Source organism: Clavelina lepadiformis, chromosome 2, assembly GCF_947623445.1.
Source record: "Clavelina lepadiformis chromosome 2, kaClaLepa1.1, whole genome shotgun sequence".
Lineage (NCBI taxonomy): Eukaryota > Metazoa > Chordata > Ascidiacea > Aplousobranchia > Clavelinidae > Clavelina > Clavelina lepadiformis.
Genome location: NC_135241.1, coordinates 14,907,206 through 14,918,468, shown reverse-complemented (window position 1 = coordinate 14,918,468; position 11,263 = coordinate 14,907,206). Strand labels below are relative to the sequence as shown.

Sequence of the window (11,263 nt, the reverse complement as noted above, 5' to 3'; positions counted from 1 at the left end):
TTTTTAACCAACTGCTTTTATCCGTTTTGTGCATTCACAATGTTATTTGTGCAAAAATGTGCTATAACTTAGGCGATCTTGTACAATTAGTGAATGCAAGTTGATCATTACCACAAAGCGCTTAAAAAATTGAAAAGATTATAAAAATTAAGTAAGTTGGTTTTTGCGCCAATGTTTTATCTCAAATTTACTGATTTAGCACACTGGAATTTTGCTCCTGCTCTCCTGAGATCTCAGCAAAAACTCACATATTCTGCAGTGTGGTTTTCTCCTAACATTGATGCCTCTTTCGAACAATGAAATTGAGCTTGGTGAAGAATAATCATTAGTAAAATATTAGGGTCTCTTACTTTTTCTCTTTCACGTTATCATTGATTCAGAATAAACTATTTGCTATCATATGTCATAGACTAACTTCTTTCCATAACCCCATTCAGGCATTCACATTGGAGTGCGAGAGTAAAAAAACTAGTAATTCAATTTGCAAAACTATCATTAATAACCTATTATATTATAAGCCTAATCCTAATATTTTGCAACAAAAAGTTTGTGCGTTTTATGAACTACTGCAGGAGTGTCACTCCAAAGCTTCAGTTTTTTTATTGATTGTAATTTACTATTATGATATAGTTTAGAAGTGGTGCTTTCATGGCTTAACCTGCAGTCTGGCCAACCTTGATATACTAGGGTACTAGGCTGCAAAGTGAACAGTTTCGATAATCATACATTCGGCTAAAAAAAATGGCACAAACTGAACTTCCTGACGTCAACACAGCACGTGAATTTTACAGCAAATATGAACCTAAAGAAATTCTTGGAAGGTAAGCAATAAGTCCTGTTGTTTAAAATATTCCAGATTCCATGATACTAGTTGGCTGTTTTATCTGTATACGATAAGCTATGTTGCTGATATTTTTAGGGGTGTTAGCAGTTGTGTACGAAGATGCATACATAAGAAAACGCAGAGGGAGTATGCTGTGAAAATTATTGATTTAACTGATGACAACAACAGAATAAGTGAAGAATTGCGAAATGTTACACACAATGAAATTAATATACTAAGGGAAGTTTCTGGCCATGCTCATATAAGTAAGTTATTGACAACAAAGATGCTGGTATTTTGATGGCAAATATTTTCCTCACTCAAGTCTTGGCCTATATACTTTGCAAAGTTATACACGCTCAACCCAACATTTGGAAATTTATATATTCAACATTTACAAATTTTTCTTATTTGTTTGACATTTCAGTTGAACTAGTTGATGTTTTTGAGACAAGCACATTCATCTTCTTGATATTTGAACTGTAAGTATCGTACCTTAAAGAATATCTTTGTGGATATTTGAATATGTATCATACATACACACAGTATATAGAATAAGTGTCTATGTCGAATATTCGAATTAGAATCCTAATTTGTTGCGATTCGGTTAACATGATTGTTTACTTTTAGACTGCAAATGGTAATTTTCTCGATTTAGAAACCTGTTTTAAATTTTGTACTTTAACTTAACTAACATTTATTAATTAACAACATTACATTATTGTCATTTATTAACAAATATAAATGTTTGTATCAAACCTTTCCATTAAACCTGTATGGGGTCTCATGTTAACTCATTCTTTTATCATGAATAATTTGGTTTGTTAGTTTTATAGTTATAGTGTGCTGACAGTGCTGTCATCATCATGGCAGGAAATGAAATAATTTATTTCACTTATACTCTATATTTGCTAAGTTTGTTATATGTGGTGTTATTTTTCTGGTGTAGTTTTGTCAGTTAATATTTAAGTTATATTACCTACTGTACTCTATTATTAGCGCAGTTTTAATGATTTTAAGAAGTAAGTATGTTAAAATATCACAGCGTTATGTAGGTCGGTCCCAATCATCTCTAATTGTGGCATGGAATGGCTTGTGGCCAGGTCATATCCAATTTAAAAAAAAATTATTATCTTACAACATGTTACATAACAATTTTGAAGTGTATTACCATAATTTACCACACTGCAGTACATATCGAAAGACTTCCATGATCCAACCATCAGCATTACATTACTTTGGGATTGTTCTAAAGATTTGCCAATCTAAATACTGCTTCTATTATAGACTCAAGAAAGGTGAGCTCTTTGATTATCTTACTGAAGTTGTAAAGTTTGGCGAGAAGCAAACTCGGTAAGTTGTTATCATACTGGTGCTTGATTTTGAGTGACCTTTTGGTTTTTCATTATTCTCTCGTACTTTTCACTGTTATCCATAGATCATGTTTTCAATAATGAATACTATAAAAAAGAAAAAAATAAGAATTTCTATACTTAATGCGCTGTAAGTTATAATTGACTACTGAGTAAGTAATCCTATGACTCTGCAAAGCTGCCAACATATGGTATTGGTCGCCCTTTTGTTTATGTCTTTGTTCTTACCTATAATCAATGACACTTATATAAATGTTTATGTTCTTTAAATATTCGCTTTATCTTGGAGCATTTATTGTATTCTTGGTTTCACAAGAAAAGACAAGATTGTTATGATTAGATATTTTGAACTAGAAAACTATGGTTGCATGAAATTTCTACTTGAAACTGTATGTTTGATAATATCTTTCAATTGAGATAGCACATGTGTAGTGTACATGATAAGTACATCAACATTATAATATCCTATAATAGGATATTGTATATTATTCCTATATGTTCCTTTCTGCTGTTGCAGGTCAATGATGCGGTCATTGCTAGAAGCTGTTCTGTATCTACACTCTCAAAACATAATTCATAGGGATTTAAAGGTGAGGTAATAATTAGGCTTATGATGTGCTGAAGTAAACCCGTTTGACATGTAGCTTCTGCGTACTAGTTTCTGATTTCTCTTTAAGGAATTAGTACCGCTATAAACATTTATCTTTTCCACATATAATATATTTTCAGTTACAAAAAAATTTGATTAATGATAGATTATATTTATGTTTTTGAAACTAAATACAAATGTGTTTAAAGATAAGTATTGTTGTTGCATGTTGTTTTATAACCATAAAAGTAATCATAACTCCATTTATGCAATCAATATGTATTTTAAAATCGTAGCCAGAAAATATACTTCTTGATGAAAATCTTCAAATACATCTTTCTGATTTCGGTTTTTCAACAAAATTTGATGAAGGCCATTATTATTCTGGTAAGATACAATAGTACCACATTGTCGTGGTAAAGTCAAACATACCTGTGACATGGCATTTTTTTTAATTTAAGCTTTTATTTTGGTATGCAGAACTATATGGAACACCTGGTTACATGTCTCCTGAAATGTTAAAATGTACAGTTGATGAGAATCACCCTGGTTACAGCAAGGAGATAGATATGTGGGCCTGTGGTGTAATTATGTATACATTGTAAGTGATGTTGCTTTCTTGTGATGCTAAACACTGGGTCTGGTGGACTGACCTTGTGTGTGTTATCACATGAAGTTTTAAGTTTGTTTTCCTGATCAAGATACATAGAATTATTTTCTTTCTGTTTCTGTACATCGGCATAATATTGTGACATTTTCGACTGGTTTCAGCTTGGGATTCATTCATGTTGATTTGTTTACATTTTTTTTGAATATTATTACAAACTCATTTAAAAATGTTTTGAATATGACATAAAAAGGGTTATTGTAATTACTCCTAATACATTTTAAATTTGCTTGCAGACTTGCTGGTGCCCCTCCCTTCTGGCATAGAAGACAAATGATTATGCTAAGACGGATCATGGAAGGTCAATATTCATTTCCAAGCCCTGATTGGGATGATATAAGCAACTCAGCTAAAGATTTGGTAAGTTGGCCGAAGTTGGATGATAGTGTAAAAACTCTTCTTGTTCGATTGGGTGCACTCATTGTGAACATAACCTGTAAGCAGTAGGGTTGTTTACATGGATATTCAACATCGTCTTCTTTATGCAGGTTTCAAGATTTTTGACAGTGGACCCAAAATTAAGGGTGACTGCAGAAGGGGCTTTAGCCCATCCCTTTTTTCAGCAAGTTGAAGATACATATCGATATTTTGTAAAACCCTTTCATGCAAGAAGGAAGTTTCGAGTAAGTCATTTTACCTGAACGTGTGCAAAATTTTTTTAAATCGTTCTTAGGGTACGTGTACAAAGATTTTCTGTTTCTATTAGCTGAAAAAAATTCTTATAAATTGATAGGTTGCAGTGTACACTGTTATTGCATCCCTTCGCATGTTTCTTCAAATGCAAAAGCATCGACCGCTCCGCTTTGTCATTGCCGCTGGCGATCCATATGGTGTGAAATGTTTGCGAAAGATTATTGATGCCTCAGCATTTCGTGTATATGGCCACTGGGTGAAGAAAGCAGCTGATCAAAATCGTGCCACCTTGTTTGAGAATAGTTCGCGCGCTGATCAAAAGCGCTTGTTGGATCTCGAAGAAGCAGCTGGAAGCACTGTTGTTAATAATGGTTTAATGATCAGCCCTATCTCCTCAACTGGAAATAGTCTTTTTGCTCAGACAGTGACCTCTTAATGTTGTTTCCATTTTCTCAAGCTTTGTTGGTTTTATTTAACTTTCATTACCTCTAGTATCCCCTCCACACTTACTTATTTAATTAAATTGTTTGGCGGACAATTGTTTAGGAATATTTTCATTTCATCACTAAAAAGTCGTTGTTATACAATCGGCCCTGCTTGTTTTAGTGTGTTTTTTAGGATTATTACAAGGTTTTATCTTTGTCTCAATTTGCATTGACTTAAGCTTTTACGGCTGCTTTCAGTAGATTGTGTTGGCAGTTGCAAATTTTTTGTGTTTCATTTTTTCATGCGGTGATTTGTCTATTTTTAAAAATAGTGACCGATTTGTGTTATTATTTTCTGTATTAGTTTTAAGTATTGACTAACTAGAACTGAGTTTTTCATTGTACTGAATTTCTATGTCTCGGAATTTGAAACAGACCACAAAGCGCTCTTGGAAGGAGGTAATGAGTTTAGTTTGTGTCGATGCACCTAAATTATTGTCCATTTACCGGTTTGATTTTTGCTTTTCAGCAGTTTTCTGCTAAAGCTATCGTATGGATTGAGTTACGGTTGTATATGTGCACTGTTGCACCATTTGTTTATTGTTGCTCGCACTTGTTATTGCTGCCTCGTCTGCTTACTGCTAAGCTTCTTACAGTTTGGGTTAACAAGTGTCGCCTTATACATCTTCAATTTAAATTAACAATATTTTAGTGAAAATTTTATTTTTATTGTTGCTGTAAAGCATTCACTTACGCTGTCGTTACACTCATATTGACACTGTGAGTATTATACTTGGTTGTATAAATACTGTATATGTAAGAATTACCTGGCGGTTTTTGGTATCGCGACGTAATGTTGTATTTATTGAAATACTGATCGAAAGCCGACTTCAATCAGTCTTACCTGAATGCCGAATTCTCAAAATTTAGGTTTACTTTGCCGAAAAATTGTCATATTACCAATGTTTGGCCCTGCAGATAATTTCTTTATGAAATGGGTCTGAGTATACAATATAGAATAGATAGCAGGCTACATGCAAAACAGGAGAACATAAATTGGTAATAAAGATCATGTTACTTGCAGGGCAGCCAATACTAATAAGCTTCTGCATACAAAATTTATGAAATTTGGCATTTCCAGGATTTCTTGGACGTCTACCTAATGGTTAAAAAAGTGTTTTACCAATCAGAGGCTAGCATGGCCGGTGTTGTTTTTCATTGCGGGGATTACACTACATAGGCTAATGGCGCGTTAAAAACTTATAGGTCGCATGCTTAGGTTAGCCTAAATAGGAGGTGAAATTTGACTTTTTTGACCAAGAATTACAGTCTTGATTTCAACATTCTATTGCAAAAGTTAGAGATATGTGATTTTACTAGGATTTCATAAAATAATAACGTAAGGCATACTAAAGTGATATGGAAAATTTCTGCAGGGTTTTTCGATTAATTGCATTTTTTAGTAATTTCACTTTATAATAAAATAAACAAAGAAATTAGGCCTTTTTACAAGCATATACCGGGTCTAAAGAAAAGTGACCAACTGGCACGACTGTTTGGCCTTATCTGCCACCCGGTGTCCAAGGCATTGTATCCAACGGGATTGCACACACAAGGGATTAAAGCAATACGAAATTACACCCAAATGAGATTGCACCCGCACGGAATCAGAGGCGTGTTTAGGGTTTTAGTGCCCTGGAAAAGAGGCAACATTTTCTTCCCCATTTGTCAAAATGTTTTGTATAATCTAATATAGCAGATATATACAGGTTAGCACACTACTTTTGAACGTTGACTGCCGAGTTTTTCTTTGCTTTCTTTTGTTAGATTTCATTCGTCGTGACTCGTGACTGCACAGAATTCAATTAGGATGAAATCGTATGTCTTCACAAGCTGGCACGGCATTTTCACTATCATCAGTCAAATTTAACTTGATCGTCATATCAGGTCTTCCTCATTGCTGCTTGTGATCATTCTAAAATCTAAATCACGGATCCCTTGCAAGATGTTTTTTGGACAAAATTGACTAGAGACATTGCTTTTTTCTGTTATTGTGTGTCGTAATATGTTTTTGTAGCATAGTTATCGTAATCGCTAGTGTGTATAGCCATAGTTGGCGTACCCACTATTCATCACAAATACCGTAGTTGAAGGGAATGTAGACTGTAGAGGCACGATTTCCCAATGGCAATATTACACTTTTTATTTGATTTGTACTGCCTATCTTTTAGTGCCCTTGTGGGCCTCAATATTGTGCCCTCTCTTTCCCACAAAAACAGGATTACGGTCAGTGGTGGGATTCAAATATTTGAACATCCGGTTCTCTCACTAACAGCATGCCATATCGACCCGGGACAAATATATATAGACCTATACATTCGCTCGTTAACAACCGGTTCGCGAAAGTCAAAAAAATTCCAAGAACCGGTTGAATCCCACCACTGATTACGGTCCCTAGGATGGAGTTTCTTTTGTGCGGTCTTCTTTAACCATCCATTTGTTGTGAACTTAAGATATTCATTGTCATTTTAATCAAACCATGTCACTATATATTTATTTCGGTTATTAATATCCGTGTTTTTAATATTGGGCAACATGTACTCTACATTTTCGAACAGTGTAGTTGTTTCGTTGTTTGTGTTATTTTGGCCTTAAATTCCTTAAACTTAGGAATTATTTTGTGGGTTTGGTGGCCATGCTAACCTACCATCTTATAGCACAATTCTATTTTTGCTATCTTGCATGTATTAAGCCCTTAGGCTTTGCCACTTTTTCCTCCTCGTTAATTGTTCGTGAGCATATGTTTTATTATTCCATAATTACAACGGTTAGCACCCTGACTTTTGCTCCGCATAGTAAATGGCGAAAAATAAAAAATACAATACAAAAAACTAGCACATTAAATGCAAGGTTGCTGAAGACAAAACTTTGTTGGGGCAAGCTTCATGTTTTGGTTAAAACGGTCAATCTTTTCTTTATTATATTTTAAGTTTAGGGATGTTGTTGTGTCCTTGCCTAAGCTTGGACTTAAGTAGTGCTTATGTAATTACTTCTGAATCGAATTGAAAATACGTGGAAAATGAAAATCACATGGAGGGTATTTTGAGATTTCTATGAATTTAGGTATGTGCTACTGTGCGTGCAAGCACTAACTGAAACTGACCAATAGGCCTCATAAAAGGTTTGCAAGCATAGGTGTAGGGCTGTAGGCTATACACTAAACATGAATGTTGTTTTTTGTGCTTTTAGAGACTGTATAGATGTAGGTCTATGTCCAAAATATCTATAGGTTACGGTGCGCAGCTAGGCCCTGGTTAACAACACTAATCTGCGGAACTAAGGAATTAATAACATTGATATACGAAAGTGAAAAGTCCCAATGCTAATCTATAAATGGCAATTAAACACGCACTGGTCAGTATGGAATGTAATTTTTTTGTGTACCGGACAGCGTAATGACTGATGTGCACCAAATATCACTGTTTGGGAATTGCTTAGCTTATAAAGTAGCTTTTTTGACCAATTTTGTGCACCAGATAGCTACGTTGTGCACTGAACATGTCCGGCGCACAACGCTTTCTTTCCATACGGGCGCACTGGACTTGTTCGATACGAAGTCACATTATGTGGTCAGCAGAGCATACGACATAAAACGTGTAAGAATTTCCGTGGTATCTGCTGTGCGTTTTATTGTAACAATTCGGTTTGTATTTACTTTTAGTTGATTATTTTAAACTTTGCCTTTAATGCAAAACAAGATTAGCCGCAATTAGCAAAATTAACACGCCGCAGGTATTATGCAAACCCTTAAGCATTTTACGTCACATTGCTTCACTGACCATGTATCTAGACATCATATCGAACAAGCCTAATGCATAAGATTCAAACCACTGAAAAATAAGGTCTAGTCAAAATAGTCGATTTCTTTTTCATTGCGTAAAGAAATTCATGTGCTGCTCACCTGAGCGAAATATTTATTATCCACTGCCCAGAACGCTTGTAATTTAAAAAAGAATCAAAGTGGGTCAACAATTTCCATTAAGTATAGCCATAGGTGGGCAGATCTAGAAATGACAAGTAAAACTGCAAGCAATTAACGTCACATATGTTTTAACCTGAATAACCTTTACCGAGGACATAATAGCAACGAACATGGCATTTGCAGCAGTATCTTTTCGACAGTACTTTCAAAGTACCGACTGCCCGCTTCTGAGTATAGCCCAGTGGTTCTCAACCTTCCATGGTTCGTGGCCCCTTCACAGAGAACCTTAAAATCTGTGGCCCCTGCTCATTAATAAAAACTGTCGATTGTTGATTGCAAAAGGTCCATTACTTTATTACGTAATAGTTGTCAATAACATGCAACGCTATTTACAAGTGAAAAATATCAATTTGTTAAATGACAGCATCTACGTTTTTAGAAGGTTCCTAATACCTTACTCGTTTTTTAATTATTTGTGACAAGTGTGACTATCCTACAATGTTTGCTGAAAATAATGATGAGCAACTACAGCTGCACATTTTAAATGTATATATACATGTACAAATCTGTCAGACTTGGGCTGCAGCAAAAATGCTTGCAAATTGCTCTTCAGGGCTCATATTTTCGTGTTCATGTTTAGTGTTCATATTTGTCTAACTCTATCCTTGGGTTGATTTTCTAGGCTTTTTTACTAGATTAGTCTTTAAAAAAAGTATTACCCGATTACCATCGAAATGTCTATTGGTGTACCAATCAAAGTACTTCATGAAGCTGAAGGCCACATTATTACCTGTGAAACTGCAACTGGTGAAGTTTACAGAGGCAAGCTCATAGAGGCTGAAGATAACATGAACAGTCAGGTATTTTGTTGCCTGTAACAAACCCATTTTTAGTAAACCACAGACTTTAAATTTTATGTTAAGAACAGAAGATTGAAATTGTGTTTAGTAGTTGGTTTATATGTTGCTATCTTAATTTCAATGACGTGATGGTCGAAACTATAGTAATTTTAAAAATCCTACCTTCACAATTTTGGTAATTTACTAATTTCTATGGCGTAATACTATTGGTGAAATTATCCAAAAGACCTATTTAAAATATCAGGATTATGGACTTGCATAACTTTTTAGTTATCTTTTTACGTTTTTTTGATTTAGGAATGCATTCGTTATGTATATATTCTTTTTTTTATTAGATGCAGGATGTGACTGTGACATACAGAGATGGGCGAACAGCACAACTGCAAAATATATACATTCGTGGAAGCCAGGTTCGATTCATGATTTTACCTGATATGCTTAAAAATGCTCCCATGTTGAGGCAAGTCAAAGGTGGTGTTGCTGGAAGAGGCAAAGCTGCTATTCTCAAGGCTCAGGTATAAATTTATGTTATACAATTATGTCACTAATGGTTTCGCACAAAAGTTGTCAAACACCCATAATGTAGAATTAAGAGCTCATAATTATTGACTGGTTGTTTGGCTTTTTCTGTTCATTAGTGTTTTTAGCTTAGTTGATTTTTTAGTACTAACTAGTATGGGTTATAGCCCTACTGGAAAGGCTGTATGATGCACAGGATTTCTCTGGCGCAGAGTTGCCGTTTTGCTCCATATTCTGTATTATAAGTATTGTGTTGGCATGGTGTAATTTTAGGCATTGCATTTATTGGCGCACTGAAAGCTAACTTTCCAGTAGGGGATTGCGGTAATGCACAACTTGCACCTCTAAACTCCCGCTCAAAAGATGGTACATAATTTCTGGATAAATTTAGAATACTTTATGGAATACAGTTTTTCTTGGTTAAAGGCATTGTAAATACTACAATAATAAAAAATCTAGCTTATTGAAAATATATAACTTTAATCACTCAACTCAAACATGCATTAAGTTGACCTTTTTGTCTAAAAGTTAGTATAAATTTCTTTGCTTATTCCAGCGTTCAGGTTAAAAGCATTGTATTGAACTGCAGTAAATCTGTTTGGCATTTAAACTAATTAGTATTTCTGTAATTAGTTAAGAAAATAATCTTCCAAATCATAGATAATAATTTATAGCAGACACTTACACAGATTATGGACATGTTGGAATTTTATAAAAGTACCTTAAAAGACAAAAGCATAGTGTATGATTAGCCTACAAAGCATAATGGCCATTTTTACATGTAACTGATACAACCACGCTCTATCAAAATCTTGAAAATAATGCAAAATTTGATTGCCCCATGCCAGTCTACAATTCCACAACTAACATGATTTCTGTGGACATTAATCATGATGGCCAAGATTTATAATTTATTACACACTAAGATTAAAAATATTCTTTAGGATGCAATAATTAAATTTTGATTTCACTTCAGGTGAGAGGACGTGGGAGAGGAGGATCACGGGGAGGTGGGGATAGAGGAGGTTACAGAGGAGGATATGACCGTGGTGGTTGGGGAAGGCACTAAGTTTATGAAAACTGCATATTGGAATTGCTTCATGCCATACATGTCAAGTTTTGGGCATTATCGCTATGCTGCTTGTGACCAACTAAAAATGTTGGTATTCTGTTATGGTGTCATTGCCACATAACCATTATGTTGTTAACAAAATGTATTGACCAAATAATGGCTGATGAATTTTTACCTTTTCAATAAAATGACCTTGTTGAAGTCAAAAGCAGTTGTTAGAAAACTTTTGCAGATCGGTGGTTCTGTAATATATCAATATCACCGGTATCAGTCACACAAAGTAAAACAAAAAGTTGCATGAAGTCGTGTAATGACAGATT

General features: G+C 34.6%; 2 protein-coding genes across 2 annotated transcripts; both read left to right on the top strand.

Annotated features, from left to right (window-relative positions):
* The first annotated feature begins 414 nt into the window (after positions 1-414).
* On the top strand, positions 415-5,404 carry LOC143446771 (phosphorylase b kinase gamma catalytic chain, skeletal muscle/heart isoform-like). Its single transcript, XM_076946562.1, has 10 exons — positions 415-821; positions 920-1,089; positions 1,251-1,305; positions 2,111-2,176; positions 2,714-2,786; positions 3,082-3,172; positions 3,266-3,386; positions 3,689-3,812; positions 3,941-4,075; positions 4,186-5,404. Exons 1-10 carry the CDS (start codon positions 742-744, stop codon positions 4,519-4,521), a joined length of 1,251 nt encoding a protein of 416 aa, XP_076802677.1. The 5' UTR covers positions 415-741; the 3' UTR covers positions 4,522-5,404.
* A 3,771-nt stretch (positions 5,405-9,175) lies between these two features.
* On the top strand, positions 9,176-11,151 carry LOC143446132 (small nuclear ribonucleoprotein Sm D3-like). The gene is made up of 3 exons (XM_076945640.1): positions 9,176-9,352; positions 9,688-9,867; positions 10,848-11,151. Exons 1-3 carry the CDS (start codon positions 9,227-9,229, stop codon positions 10,938-10,940), a joined length of 399 nt encoding a protein of 132 aa, XP_076801755.1. The 5' UTR covers positions 9,176-9,226; the 3' UTR covers positions 10,941-11,151.
* The last annotated feature ends 112 nt before the right edge of the window (positions 11,152-11,263 follow it).

Coding starts and splice junctions, on each gene's coding strand:
- LOC143446771 (XM_076946562.1), top strand. CDS start 742: ATGGCACAAACTGAACTTCCTGACGTCAACACAGCACGTGAATTTTAC. Junction 2,787..3,081: donor TAATTCATAGGGATTTAAAG/GTGAGGTAATAA, acceptor TTAAAATCGTAG/CCAGAAAATATACTTCTTGA. Junction 4,076..4,185: donor ATGCAAGAAGGAAGTTTCGA/GTAAGTCATTTT, acceptor ATAAATTGATAG/GTTGCAGTGTACACTGTTAT.
- LOC143446132 (XM_076945640.1), top strand. CDS start 9,227: ATGTCTATTGGTGTACCAATCAAAGTACTTCATGAAGCTGAAGGCCAC. Junction 9,353..9,687: donor AAGATAACATGAACAGTCAG/GTATTTTGTTGC, acceptor TTTTTTTATTAG/ATGCAGGATGTGACTGTGAC. Junction 9,868..10,847: donor CTGCTATTCTCAAGGCTCAG/GTATAAATTTAT, acceptor ATTTCACTTCAG/GTGAGAGGACGTGGGAGAGG.